The 15,536-nt window shown below is 40.2% G+C and overlaps 1 protein-coding gene across 50 annotated transcripts in view; it reads right to left on the reverse strand.

The window, feature by feature from the left end:
• Positions 1 to 15,536, reverse strand: part of LOC137521919 (fibroin heavy chain-like) — a 387,111-nt gene that overhangs the window by 109,420 nt on the left and 262,155 nt on the right. For 48 of the 50 annotated variants that reach the window (XM_068241809.1, XM_068241813.1, XM_068241800.1 and 45 more), the window contains 5 exons: positions 11,349 to 11,498; positions 10,915 to 10,962; positions 8,005 to 8,034; positions 5,379 to 5,426; positions 3,945 to 3,989 (listed from right to left, as the gene is read on the reverse strand). In XM_068241809.1, the coding sequence (XP_068097910.1) occupies positions 3,945 to 3,989; positions 5,379 to 5,426; positions 8,005 to 8,034; positions 10,915 to 10,962; positions 11,349 to 11,498 (321 nt within the window). The remainder of the gene's footprint in view (positions 1 to 3,944; positions 3,990 to 5,378; positions 5,427 to 8,004; positions 8,035 to 10,914; positions 10,963 to 11,348; positions 11,499 to 15,536) is intronic. The other 2 variants (XM_068241797.1, XM_068241812.1) reach the window with 2 other exon arrangements.

Genomic DNA, 15,536 nt, shown 5'->3' on the forward strand with positions numbered 1-15,536 from the left:
TGCACCAACTGGAGGATTTTCTGGGGCCAGTTGCATATGATCCCGGTGGCAGAGCAGGAAAGCTATAGAGTGATCAGGCTGGAGGGGGCTGTAGGAAGCTCCAGGTGTGTATATTTTTTATGACGCATCTTAGGCACTTTAAAATTTTGAAAAGTGCTAAGGTATCCTTTAAAGAAATCCCAATACTATATCACTTTTAATTTCCTAAAGTGCGCATGGAAGACTCCAATCAAAACTTATCACAAAATAAAAAAAATACAGTTCCGTCTCTTCGGAGTCATGAAAAGAGTTGGTCTGTGTCAAACGTTGCCTCTGTACACTGTAAATATTTCCTTATCATTATTTTTGCTTTAATAATTAATTTTTGTTCAATATCAGGTTTTGTTAGGCTTTAAAGAGAGCTTGAGCTTGGCTCATAAAATAAATAAAAAGTAGGCTACTTGATCCGAGGGCGCCTGAGCGGATCAAGTAACCTTAAAAACCACGACTCCCCGCCACTCCTGTGTGCCGCAATGGCCCACTTTCACTTTTGTGACCTCTGGGTCATGACGCTGGAAAGAGAGATTAATTTTCTCACCAGCGCGCAGGAAGGCGGGGGAGCAGCAATAGGCATGGCTAAGGTGAGAGAGATGCCCAATGGCAGCTCTGGAGACTCTGTAGGAATGCCTGTCATTTTGAACAGGGAATCCCTTTCCCCTGTGTTTACCTCCAAGATAGTGACAAATATTGTCGCTAATGCCAGGGGGCCATAGCGCGGCGGTGGTGGGGGGCAGAGAGTGGCAGGGGGGGCACAGAGGCATGTCATGAGGCAGAGAACATGCCTCTATGTCCCATCTACCCCCCCCCCCCCCCCCCGCCCCCAAGAACCACTTTGGGTTCTTTTTATTAGCTGTATTTAATTATATCTATACCATATAACAAATATATATATATTTTAGGTATTATTTCTAGTTGTGGTGGTCGGCAGGAAGGTCCAACATTCACCAGATTTGTTTTCACTATTGGATTGCTTGGGTTTTATTCCTGTCGGTGTGCCTTTTGAGCTCATCCTCTCTCTCTTCTCCTGTTCTCTTATTAGAACGTGATATAAATACAGAGGAAACTTGGTTTGTGAGCATAATTCATTCTGGAAATTTGCTTGTAACCCAAAGTGCTCTTATATCAAAGCAAATGTCCCCATAAAAATTCATGTTAATTCCATTGATTTTTTTCTTCAATCCAAAAAACAGTTATAGAAAAATTTTTAATACAAAGGATTGCACTGTATAAAATAAAGATGTAAACAATACTTTTGCTTTATTTGTGCGACTTTAACAAGAAACTTATCCAATGACAGTTGCTGTTGCCCTCTTTTGAGGGTTTCATGGAAATATGACATTATATAGTCCTTACACTCAGATTAAAGAGAACCAGAGATGAAGCACCCTCTTGTATTTTACCTTATAAATCAGTGGGAACATGACAGTAAACACCTAATCTGCTCTTTGTTTCATTGCTCTCTGTTTAATCTGACCGTTATCACCTCTGATAAGAATCCCGGACTGAGCATTCAGTCTAGTTTTGCTATGGAAAGATTACAGCTGAGTCTGTCTTCTCTGGTGTCTTTTCAAGCCCAAGCCTGCCCCCTTGTGGCTCTGCTATAATGACTCAGCTATAATTATTCCCTGCAAAGCCAGACTGAATGCTCAGTCCGGGATTCTTATCACAGCTGATACCAGACACGTTTAGCAGTGAGGATGAAACAGAGAGCATGGTAAGTGTTTTCTCTAATGTTTTTACTGATATATATGGTAAAATTCACAAGGGTGCTTCGTCTCTGGTTCCCTTTAAGTACAATCCTGCAGCCCCAAAGGGGGAAGAACTATCGGCTCAGTTGTGACGATACATCTTTTGCTTGCAAATCAAGACGTTGCTTGTATATCAAGTCAAAATTTCACAAGAATTTTTGCTTATATTTCAAAGCACTCTCAAACCAAGTTACTCTCAATCCAAGGTTTTACTATACACTCTTTTACAAGTGAAATTAGAGGTTTTCTAGTACTTTATTCATTTCTAATAAAGGGTTACACATTTTGATTTGTCCAGTTCCAAACTGCAGGGATGCTCATTCGGAATTTTCGGAATTGAAATTTCCGAATTTCCGATTGGAAATCCGAACTTCTGATTGGAAATCGGAAAATGGAACTCGAAATTCTGCAGAAAAACTGCATTACTGCAATTCGGTAATTTCAACCCATTCACAGAATTGGAAAGCATTGCACCAATCAGAGAATACAGAAACAACTCTGAAGTGTTTGGCCAATTAGAGAATGCAAACAAAAATTGACCCCAAAAAAACACTACTCGGAAATCGGAAACCGATTGGAAATCCGCAGAATCGGTAATCGGCATTGATGGAAATCGGAATTTCTGCAGAATTTCCTACCATCCCTACCAAACTGCACAATCTTTCATAAAATTAATGTAAAAATTACATTAAATAGAAAATAGTAGCATTTTATTAACCGTGTCTGCCATATCCTTAGTAGTGTCTTATTACAAAATAATATATGTATATTTTTTTTACGTTAAATTCAGAAGTACAACAAGAGTGGACTGATAGTGTCCTGGTTAAGGGCCAGTACCTACTATTCAGTAAGGAGTTCAAGGCGAGATCCCTAACACTGCAGAGTGGCCTCTTAGTGGCTGCAGCTCTTGAGCGCTTTGAGTCTAACAGGAGAAAATCGCTATACAAATGTTCAGATTATTATTAAAGTAAAACAATAGGAAATGTAGATCTCCATAACAAACCAAGATGCATCATCGTGTTTGCATTCTGTGCTTTGTACAATGGCCTGGAGATGTCATGGGAAAGAGCAAACTTGGCCGATGGGGCTTTAGTAAATTAACCCTGTATCTAGCTATAATCCATATTATTTAACCATTTCAGCCCGCAGGGATTTTTCACCTTATGCATCAGAGCAATTTTCACCTCCCATTCATTCGCTAATAACTTTATCACTACTTATCACAATGTATTGATCTATATCTTGTTTTTCTCGCCACTAATTAGGCTTTCTTTGGGTGGTACATTTTGCTAAGAATTATTTTTTTATAAATGCATTTTAACAACATTAATAATAAAAAATGTTTTTAAAAAATATTTACTTCTCAGTTTTCGCCATTCTTAGCTTTAAAATAATCCACACTACCATAATTAAAACCTATGTATTTCATTTGCCCGTTTGTCTCGGCTATGACACCATTTAAAATTTGGCCCTATCACAATGTATGGCGCCAATATTTTTGGGGGAAATAAAGGTGCATTTTTTCTGTTTTGCATCCATCACTATTTACAAGCTTATAATTTAAAAAAATGTTTGTAGTATACCCCCTTCAAATGCATATTTAAAAAGTTCAGACCCTTAGGAAACTATTTATGACTTTTTTTTTAAATTGTAATTTTTTTTTCTATTTAAAATTTGATTTGGTAATATTTTGGTGTGGAAAATAAACAGTTCATTTTTAATGTTATTATATGTGTACATTGTAATGTAAAAAATATGTAGATGTAGTTTTACTATTTGGCCACAATTTTCTTTCCCCTCCTTGTGCTTCTCGCTAAGCGGAAGTACAAGGGGGATGCGGAAATTTTTCCGGGCAGAAATACTGAAGCCTCTTGTGAGAGCTCTTCGGTTTTTCTGCGGGGGGCACAGATCGGTGATCAGGAACTATGTTCCCGTTCACTGATCCCAGGGCTACCGGGGACACCACGGTAGCACGGCACCACAGCAGAGCAGCCGCCCGGACGTGAGCTTCACGTCCGGCCGGCAGAAATTGATAAAAGATACCCGAGGTGACATGTGACATCATGAGATAGCAGCCCAGATAGTCTGAGGATAAATATAAAGGCGGAAGAGTGATTCAAAGTCTCACTGTACAATGTTATTGTGACTACTACTCACTTAGTGCACCTTCCAGCAATCCTCCGGCTCCGGACACAACATTACCTTTTACACAAATAATAATAGAAGTGATACAGTGTAGAAGTTAAAACACAAAAACACAGGATCCAATGCATTAAACAGCTCTTAGCTGATCTTGCCTCGTCATTTCCTGACCTTATAGTATATGTGATACATTTTCAGCATATAGGAAATGGGAAAGAAAGTCAAAGTTATATAGTAGTTTATATAAATCCTTACATTAAGTGAAATCTGTTACCCAAATAATAGTGCTGTACATGTCTTTTTAGTGTTCAGTGTAAAAGATTTTTTTTTTCCATTTTAATGACTCATCAACAGGAGCTGTCACTAGGGGAAGCAGCGTAGTACGCGAGATATCTACAGATCGCCGACGCAGGAATACTTAGGAAGGTAATCCTTAGTAATTAACCAGCTGAGCGGTCTGGACGAGCTCAGCTCGTCCAACACCGCCAGCGGCTGCCGCTCAGGCCCTGCTGGGCCGATTTTGATGAAATAAAAAGCAGCACACGCAGCCGGCACTTTGCCAGCCGCGTGTGCTGCCTGATCGCCGCCGCTCTGCGGCGATTCGCCGCGAGCAGCGGCGAAAGAGGGCCCCCCTAGCCGCCTGAGCCCTGCGCAGCCGGAACAAAAAGTTCCGGCCAGCGCTAAGGGCTGGATCGGAGGCGGCTGACGTCAGGACGTCGGCTGACGTCGATGACATCACTCCGCTCGTCGCTATGGCGACGATATAAGCAAAACAAGGAAGGCCGCTCATTGCGGCCTTCCTTGTTTATTCTGGGCGCCGGAGGCGATCGGAAGATCGCCTCCGGAGCGCCCTCTAGTGGGCTTTCATGCAGCCAACTTTCAGTTGGCTGCATGAAATAGTTTTTTTTTTATTTAAAAAAAACCCTCCCGCAGCCACCCTGGCGATTTAATCAGAACGCCAGGGTGGTTAACACCACAGCACAGAAGCCCTTGTTTCCCAATACACCTGAACTAACTCAGCTGACTGTGATACACCAATCATCCACTGGGAGCACAGTGCAATGTCTGTGTTTTATACATATAAAAATAATAGTAAGTTACAAAAAGGGTTGCAATCATTTCTTATATTTTGCTAAGTTTCATATAAGAAATTTCCATTTTATACAGTGTTAAACTTGATGCTTTAAGAAAAACTTGAAAATTAAGAAAAACAAGTGCTACTAAAAATTATCCTGATTTCTTTTTTTAATATTCTGCTACGTATTACAGGGTTTCCTTTAAGTAAAAAATGATGCATAGATGTCAAAAATCCCAACTAAAAAAAGATTTTAGAGCTGAAACCATGAAACTTAACCTTCTTGCACTGAATCCACATCTATTCTATAATATTTTTTTCAAGTGTAATTTGGACAAGCTTAGAAACAGAAATAAATGAAACATAATAATTACCTGCAGTTTTAACGAGGTTACCTACAAGATCTGTAAAATGAGAATTTTCTGTAATCAAAATGAGAATTTTCTGCAAATGATTTAGAAAAATGTGCCACTCAACCATTATACCAGAAACTAAGTGGAAGGTGGAGCTGTAAAGCCAGATTTGCTATTCTAGTGAGGCTATGAACAGAAGGTGTGGCCACAGTCAAGGTCAAGCTATGAGTAAGGACCTGCGCCAGCATGAAACATGTCAGCCACTACCTGATGTTTTAGTTGCACTTTGGTTATTAGTAAAAACACTTAAGATTAAAACGTGTGATTCTTGTGTCCAAAAGTGACCAGAATGTAAATACTACAGAGGCATGTTGGGAGGCCTGCAGACACTTGTGTTCCCTGCCTTTGGGTCAACTTACTGAATATTCTTAACCACTTCGGATCCAGCCCTTGTTTCCACCTTATGGACCAGAGCAGTTTTGACATTTTAGCTATGTCCCTCTTTAATCAGCAATAACATTATCCCTACTTATGACACCTAAATGAAATATATATCGTTTTTTTCAAGACTAACTAGGCTTTCATTGTATGACATTTTTTTCACTTAAAGGAATACTATCGACTCACATATTTTTTTTCAATTGACACAGGAATTGTTTGGGAAGTGCTGCTAAGTACTGGTGTATACATTTTAGTAGCAACCTCTTTGTTTACTGTTATCAAAATACTTTCAAACTTTACTGATGCCAAAACTGATGGCAGACTGAGCCATGAGGAGAGGGGAAATTCCCCTCACACTTGATCAGTTAACTATATGTGTAACTCTGTGTTTGACAGAGAGAAAGCTCAGAACAGCTGCAGCTCCTGTGTCCTGTGTTTCTGACTGAAGTGTCTGAAGAGAGCAGAGGAAATGTAACTAATTGTCACAGCTTTTCATACTGTTCTTGCTTTCAGAGTTTGATATGTTTGATATTTGCTTTCTGTAGTCTGATATGCAACCCCTTCTGCAATTGATTTGTCCCAATATAGCTAAATCCTACCCTCAATAAATTACAGCTTTTGTGTGAGGAAACGCGGAAAAGCCGCCGGCTCTCGAGGTGAGGCGGTTGTTTCCGCGTCCAGCAGCGCGTCTCAACGCGGAAGTACCGCCGCAAACCGCTCAGGCAGAGCGGCGGAATCCGCGTTGGGAACGGCAGAATCCGCATCGGTAACGGCGGAATCCGCATTGGAGGCGGCTCCCGCACTTGGTTCACTAGATACATTGCAAAACAGTACTGGTGTGGCTGGGACTGATAGTCCACCAAGATTCAGACTTACACGCGCGCGAGCACAGAGGCTGAGTTTAAATAACAGCCAGAAGTGAGTCAGCTGACCAGGCTGGTCAGCTGACATTTTCCACAACTTTCATTGGTCCAGCAATTAGGGAGGTCCTGGAAAGGTCCTTGAGTATATATACTGCTGGCTGTTCACTTGCTCTTTGTCTGGCGTTGCAATCACATACGTGGGAGCACCCAGATCCGTAGTCAGATCCGCAAGTGTGTCGGGACCAGCTGGAGCTGTAATCCTACACTTAGCTAGATTCTATTGATAGCTAAAGTACTAGTTTGATTGTGATTATCTGTTATGGCCTTTGCCTGCCTTGACTATCCCTCTGAACTCTGATCTTGTACCTCGATATTTCTATTATTCTGTTGCCGAACCCCGGCTCGTTCCTCGACTCTGCTTCTGCCTCCTGATTCTGTACCCCGATATATCTGATACCCTGTTGCCGAACTCTGCCTGTATTTAGACTCCGCCTTTGCCTCCTGATCTTGTACTTTATCTGTCCGTGTGTGTACGACCTGGCTTGTCCGACCTCGAGAACCGACTTTACCGTTAGAGGCGGTTCCTCGCTCTGTTAGCGACTCTTCCTCCTGAGGGTCACTTTCAGACTATCCCTCCTTCTGTCAGTCTGACTCCTCCCGTCTTGGAGAGCTCAGGTCTGCGGAGGGAATCTGTGCAGTACTCCTTGCTGCACTGAGGCCTTGTCCTCTAGTGTTACTGTTACACCAAACACTACACTCTACTCAGGTGAACAGAGGTTAGCTTGTATATCGGATTATCGGTGATACTGCAGATCACATATAATCTGGTATATATCTGTATTCCCAGTGATACTGCAGATCACCGGTAATCAGAGTCTCTCTGTGCTTCACCGATCACTACATTTTGCCTCTGATATTTAACATGAAAAGTAGGAAAATGTTTACACAGCTAGTTAGACATTATTTATACATTGTCATTTTAGAACACTTGGGTATCGATAGTATTCCTTTAACCAATTTTGTATTATGTGCTATTTTTATACCAGTTAAGGCAGTTCAGCAGTGAATGAAATGCAACAGCTGAACAATTTATTTGATCAATTTCCAAACTAAATATAGTTGGGTACAATCAGAGAACGTGCATTATCCCCAAATCATTATCATCTCACTATCTATTTCTAGTGTGGAGGAAGGTATTTCACTTATTCAAGAAAGTCAAGGCTGTTTCGTAGCTGCTGAATCGGGTTGGGTCATTTCTCAGTTTCACTCTGTTTGCATGCAAATCCAGAATGCTTACTGATCACCACGATCATAGTTTCCTTATGGTAATAATGTTAACTTACTTCCAGCTCCTGAAATTAAACCTCCAAGACCTGCAAATAAAAACATGAAAATATTATATTCTGGGGGGATTTGCTAATGATATTTCACCATTACTTGCAATCAATCAAATTATTCATACAGTGGAGCTGTTTTGAATAGTGATGAGTAGAAATTACACCCAATGCGTAATTACACATCATAATTTGCAATTATGCATCGTAATCATAATGCGAAATGCTTATTTCATTTTGTATGTAAGTGTAAGCATTCGTAATTATGCATGAATTTACATGTAATGTATGCATAATTTTGTGCTGAATTTGGCGGTGAATAGCAAAGCCCCCATTAAAGCTGCTGCTACAAAAATAACTACGTATGTTAAGGAGAATAGTGGCTACAAGTTAAAAATAAGAATTGATTAAAAATACCTCTTAGTTTTTGGGAAAACTGATTTCAAATGTACAAATAAAAATGGTTTTTAAACTGTACTTTTTCCGTGTTTAAAAAACATTTTTCTTTGCATTTTTAAGATCAATTTTCTCAAAAACTATAAGGTCTTTTTTTACAATAATTTTTTTTACATGTACCCGCTATTCTCCTTAAAATATTTAGGAATTTTGGTGGCAATAGCATGGATGGGGGTTTTGCTAGTCACTGTAAATTAAATGCATGTGTAATTACGAATGGTTATACAAAATCAATTCATAATTACGTAAAGGCATAATTGCGAAAATTTAAGCAAAGTTTCATGTAACCGTGATTAGCTGAAAATTTTGTGGGAGTCGGGGAGAGTATATTGTGGGAGTCGGGGAGTATAAACTTTTGTAACTAGTGTTAAACACAGCAAGGAAGAGTCTTTTCAGGATATACTTCTTCCTGTCTTCCCTTCGTCTTCCCTTTGGCTAGGTTTCCCCTAACTCTTTGTATATTACTGGATAAATGAAGAGTGCACTGAGTGCACAGAAAGCGATACATACAGTCTTACAGGACTGCAGTGAAGCGTTTGAAAATACATCAGAATTTCTTTATTTAGTTTTTATTATTTTTATAAATGGTGTCTGTGTTGGAAAGATCCCAAATTCCCCATGGTGGAAGAAGAAGCAACCACTGTGTCCCTTCCATGCCCATGAAACTAAATAAGGAGTTAGACAAGAAGCCTCAAAGATAGGTCAATTATTAAGCCCTGTTTGACCCTTTTTATCTATCACTTATAGAAGTTTTGGAAGTGGTAAAGTCTAAATTATATTTCCTCAAAATGATGCAAAGGATTGCTAAATAATGGAGGTAGCAACAATAAAATATTGGGTAGCAGCGTAAGATATTGGCTCCTATTTAAATATTATAAAAATGGAGTGTTTTAGATTGTCTGGGTGGGTGTAAGCAGACCCAATGACCATACCTTAGTTTGCAGCTCCATCCCAACCTTCTGACAAACCCCTGCTGGTATTGATAATCTTCTCTAAACAAGGTACACTGGCACAGTCACTTAGGCATACTCCTAGGTTGAGTAGGACTCACCAGACAAGGAGTATGTTGTTGCCATTGGTGTGTTTATGCACTAATTGCAACAAAAATATCTCCTTTTACAGCAGAAGTAAGTTAACAGTTGTTGTGCTTGTATATATTGTACCTCTTCAGCTTAACCTTGTCATTAGATATGGCCCGAACAGTGCACCAGTGGACAGTTCCTGGCAAATTTCCGCTGTTCACGTTCTCAGCGAACTGTGAACATTTGTCGTGTTTGACCCGCCCCCTATACATCATCATGGAGCAAAACTTTTACCTGTTACCTTACAGTCAGCAGACACATGGCAGCCAATTAGCTAGCACCACCTCCTGGACCCCCCACCCTCCTATCAAAAAGCAGTTGCAGTGGCCATGTTGGAATCATTTCCTGTTGGCTGCTGACTGTTAGTGAGAGCAGGGTCAGACTTGCTGCAGATAGGTAGGGAAAGCATTATCAAGGCCTGTGTTCTTGTTCCTAACGTGCTGTAAAGCACCAGAAACAGCCTTTTTGAGGGCTAGCACATTGGTCTCCTGTGGGTTTTTTTGTGTGTGACACTCCACAGCCCACTGACACCCAGAGCTGTGTGCACACTACTGCTATTGCTACATTAATTTGCAGGCACAGAACCACTCCAGTGCATTATTAATTCACTGTATTCTGATAGTACTATTGTATCTCTCTGTGTGAGACACTCCACAGCCCACTGACACCCAGAGCTGTGCATAATGTGATTTCTGCCCATTAGGGATTAAAACCGACTTTGCGCCAACTCCGTCATTTTTGGTGGGACTTTTGGTATGGATCCCCCTCTGCATGCCACAGTCTAGGTATTAGACCCATTAAAATAACTTTTTCCTCACTTTTGTGGCCAGAAACAGGTTTTAAAATTTGCTTGCCCCTTGAAGTCTATGGTGGAGCTCATGTTCGTGAACATTTGCGGAAGTTCGCTGTTCGCTGTTCGCAAATGGAAAATTCTATGTTCGTGGCATCTCTACTTGTCATGCATAGCCCAGTTTTTGAGCGGAAGCAAACAGAAAGTCTATGTTTAGTTTCTGTTTTTGTAGAGTGATAATTGTAAGCTAAAACTTGGTGCAGAGGGTTAACTATTTGCAATGTTGAATTGGTTATTTTTTCTGAAAAAAATAGATAGTATTAATTTATGATTAAATTAAATTAATGTTTCTGTCATATCCTATGATTGTGTAATAGCTGCAGAGAATATGAAATAATAATGCAAGAATTTAAAAGACCACAAAAGAATCTAAATTTGTTTTGTTCCTCATTCTCCGCAGGTGTCTCCATGACACATATGTTGCTGGTAAACAATGCCTCATCCATTTTTTCCTCTCAGTGTAATTGGTAGTGCTTTTTCCAACATAGTAATGCTTTGTTATCTTCTATAAATTGAAAATAACAAAATTACCTCCACCACCTGAAGCTCCACCTCCCAGGATACCTGAAGCTCCTCCTCCTAAAGCAGAAAGTTAAAGCAATACAAGAATGTAATATCTTTCAGTCATTTATCAATGTTAATATGCTAGAAGCCTTACAAAGAAGACAGAACGAATGGCAGTAAGCAGCAATTCGGGAAAAACCACAAACTTAGTATTTCCAAAAAGTAAGTGCCCACACATTATAATATAATTTTGGTTATGTAATTGAAACCTGATTTACAAATCCAAGAAGAGTAGTGAGCTGGTGTGAAGGAGACATGACTACAAACTCAATATTTGTGAAAAGTAAGCATTGTCATATCACTTCATCCCACATCAAGTATACATAATGTATACAAGTGATCAGGGCCAGGCCGAGGCAGAGGTGAGAGAGGCTCCAGCCTCAGGGCGCAGTGTTATTTACCTTGTGCCTGAGAATAGAAGCACCAATTGACATTGGGAATGCTGTCATCGTAGCAGCAGTTTTTCGCAACACACTGAACAGCGCTGATCCCCGGGAAGCCACAGTCTTCTCTTGATTGGGGGTTTATGCCACACATATAAGAGGATGACTCTGTTGTGAAATAAAAGCTGAAATTAAAATTCATATTGGAAAACAATAACTAACACGGGCATATGAAATTAGTCAAATAACATGGTTGCCCTGCTGATCCTCTGCCTCTAACACTTGTAGCCGTAGACCCTGAACAAGCATGCAGATCAGATATTTCTGACTGAGGTCTGACTGGATTAGAGGCATGCTTGTTGCAGGTGTGTGATTCAGACACTATTGCAGCCTAAGAGATCAACAGGGCAGGCAGGACAGGCAACTGGTATTGTTTAAATGGATACAAATATGGACACCACCACATTCCTTTCATTACAGGTTTCCTTTAACAGACATGAAGACCCTTTGGCTGGGGATGAGTGAGGGGGAATCATAGGTTCAATCTCATGGCAAATCTGTTTTTTGCTTTGTTCGTGTTTTGTCTTGTTTTTGTTTGCTTGATGAAGTTTCCAGCAAGAAAGTCCCACTGTTTTGCAATGACATTGTTTTCTTGATGAATGGGTCCGGGCAAAATATGGCTGTATGTTGCCAAAATGTTGTCAGGAAGCACCAACTGGGCATCTGCTGAGTAAACTATTTGCACCCAGGATGCACAGCAAGCCCAGCAGCTAATGATAACAGATTGCACTCCAGACAGATATAAAGGGGGGGGGGGAGTAGAGGGGATTGTCACTTCAGCTTGCATTGTCTGTGCGATAGGAGACAGGGAGAAAAGTGTATGTTTCAGGGAAAGGTAGCTGATAGTTAGGTCCCTCTTATCAAGTACACACATGCATTCAAAGTTTTTATAAAGCAACAATTGCCAATCAACAACCAACATTTTGAACTATCTTCCTTAAACATGGTTATATATTGGAAGCCATTAGTCAGTTGCAATGATTGAAATAATGGGTATAACTTGTCCAAGTGGGCTAATATATATTTATACCAGACACTCCCCTCCAGTTAAACTGCTTACTTTACTGTTAATGTCTAATGTTTGGAAAAAGGCAACATTAGGACACTAATTTAAAGGGTACCTTAAGTGACATGTGACATGATGAGATAGACATGTATGTACAGTGGCAACCATACATATAACTAGACTGTGTTCCTTTTCTTTTTTTTCTGCCTGAAAGAGCTAACATTCAGCTATGCAAGTGACAGTTTCTCTCCAGGCCGTACCCAGTCAGACTGTAGCGTAACCCTCACTGAAGTGTTACAGCCATAAAGCACTTTCCTAGAAAACAATAGCTTCAGACTGCAGGGGATAGATAAAAAGGTCAATAGTTCAATTATCTTAGCTCTCTGGGGCACAAAAACACTGTGTCATTGAGCAAAGAAAAAACAAGAAATCTACTTTTTTTTACATGTCCCTTTAGGGAGTCTTAGGCTTCACAAAACTCCTCTTTGGGACAATCCTGGTCTCTCAGTGTTGAATGTATTGAATGTCTCTTAAAACCCCTCACGATTTAACATAATAAACTGATCTCTTCTGACCCCAAAAAGGCTCCACGTTTGGGATATGTTTCTGACCCTGTATGCCTTCATTGTAAGTCACACACTGGGGACCTACATATGCTCTAGAGATGTTGCAATCTCTTCAGATACTGGTATGAAATCCTCAGGCTTATTGATCAAGTCTTTGAGATCCAACGGCAGAGAGATGAATTATCCTGTTTCCTGTCTTCTTTAGTCATCATAGCGGCAGTTAACCTTATCTCTCAGGTAATCTCTAGAATCTTATTCCAGACACTGTTCTTTATCTTATGCCATTGGAAAGATGAGCTGACCCCATCTTATGATGTGTGGACCTCTACTGTTAAATACATCTTTGCATAGGAATTGTCCAGCCAAAGAGAAAATTTGGGGGACTGGCTAGACAGCCATGGTTTGGCCAATTGGGATTGGGTCTGTAGAGTTTTTGCTTTAGCGCCATTTTTTGTGCCAGCTTTGTGTAGTCAGGGTGGTTGGTTTTGTTATTTCTGTATGTACTCACCAGTTATGTGTGGTGTACAGGGCCGGTTCTCTCATGAAGCAAGGTGAAACATTTGTGTCAGGCACAGGGATTTTAGGGGCAGCATTTTTGTACTGTGTTTACATTAACAGCATGCAGTCAGAGTAGGAGGAGAAGTCAGAGGAGAGCGAGGTGAAGAGGTCATCATTGAGGAAAAGCAGCTTGTTGTGCTGTGTGAGGAGCCTGACAATGAGTGAGGAGGGGGGAAGCCAGAGAGCAGTAGTGTTTCATTTGACTTTTACAGCAGAAGAAAGGAGGTGGCACTGCTGTCCTGACTGAGGAGGAATGGAGTGTCTGAGGGTGAGCATTGTGTTTGTCACAGACTCACAGCCAGCCGGTGTGCTATTGTGTTGAGCTGCAGCATGTCATGTGTGAACAATAAATGAAGCAGAGTAAATTGTCAGGTGCTGTGCAATCATTCCAAATCGAGTGGGGGAGGGCATCCTTACAAGCTTTTCTCAGGCAGCAAAAAATCTAGAACTGCTCCTGGTGGTGGAAGTGCACCTATGGATCTGTATCCCTTTACATTAATGTTTTTGATATAGGCCTCAATTCGCTACGCTTATTTCTTGTCTTTTATAAAGTTTCTATAGTTAACACCATGGTGATAAGGCATGTAGTATTAAGGAAACATTTTACCTCAGGCAAACCTAAAGTTAACTCTTCTGTCTTTAACCTATTTTGGTTCCTGGACGTAGAAACTACGTCCAGAAACCATGCGCGCTCCCGCGGCAGATCGCCCGCGTGCACGCTCGCTCCCGGCCCGCAGTTCGTTAGCCAGGTAATCAGTGAATCGGGCTATGGTGCCCGATCACTGATTCCTCTCCCCTGCTGAAAAAGCGACAGCTTCTCTCGGAATCTTTGCTTTTTCTGGCTGTTGCGTCATGTGTCTCTCTAAGCGTATGTTACGTTTAGAGTGACGTCATGTAAACAAACTCATGGCCGCCATCTTGTGGCCAAAAAGTAAAACTACAACTAAAAGTAAAAAAAATAAAACTCAACACACATTTACATTATAAAACTATTGTTTACATCCCACCCTCCCAAAAATACCCAAATAAAATGTTTAATATAAACAAAAATCTAAATAAAAAAAAAAACATGTAAATATTTACCTAAGGGTCTAAACTTTTTAAATATCAATGAAAAGATTAGATTTTTTTTATTTTAAACTTGTAAATAGTGATAGATGCAAAATGGAAAAAAAATGCACCTTTATTTCCAATTAAAATATTGTCGCCATACATTGTGATAGGGACATCATTTTAACGGGGTAATAACCGGGACATATGGGCAAATACAATACGTGAGTTTTAATTATGGAGGCATGTATTATTTTAAAACTATAATGGCTGAAAACTGAGAAATAATGATTTTCTTTCTGTTTTTTTCTTATTCTTCCTGTTAAAATGCGTTTACAGTAAAGTGGCTCTTAGCAAAATGTACCCCCCAAAGAAAGCCTAATTGGTGGCGGAAAAAACAAGATATAGATCAGTTCATTGTGATAAGTAGTGATAAAGTTATAGGCTAATGAATGGGAGGTGAACATTGCTCAAGTGAAAACGACGGAACCCGAATGGGTTAAAATAACTCCAGAATTCTTAAGTTAAAGACAGGCTGTTAATTAACTGCGTGTGAAAAGAAGCTACAGAGGAGGCAACTAAACTACAGAGGAGGTAATTTAAGAAATGGAGAGATAAGATAACTCTCTCACTGTGTGGTGGCAAGTTAAGGAGGTAACTTAACTACAGATGAGGTAGCTTAAGGAATGAAGAGATAAGATAACTAAGATAAGGTAAGTTTTCTCTTGCCCCATTATCTCCAGCAAGAGAGGGCCTTAATTCACTAAGATCATGCTGGAGGTAATAAGGCAAGAGAAAACTTACCTCCACACAGTAGGAGAGTTATCTTATCTCTTCATTCCTTAAGTTACCTCCTCTGTAGTTAAGTTACCTCCTCTGTAGTTATTTTCACATGCAGTTAATTAACAGCCTGTCTTTCATTTTTGAATTCTGGAGTTATTTTAAGGATTGAAATGTTAACTTAAA

This window comes from Hyperolius riggenbachi, chromosome 6, assembly GCF_040937935.1.
Source record: "Hyperolius riggenbachi isolate aHypRig1 chromosome 6, aHypRig1.pri, whole genome shotgun sequence".
Lineage (NCBI taxonomy): Eukaryota > Metazoa > Chordata > Amphibia > Anura > Hyperoliidae > Hyperolius > Hyperolius riggenbachi.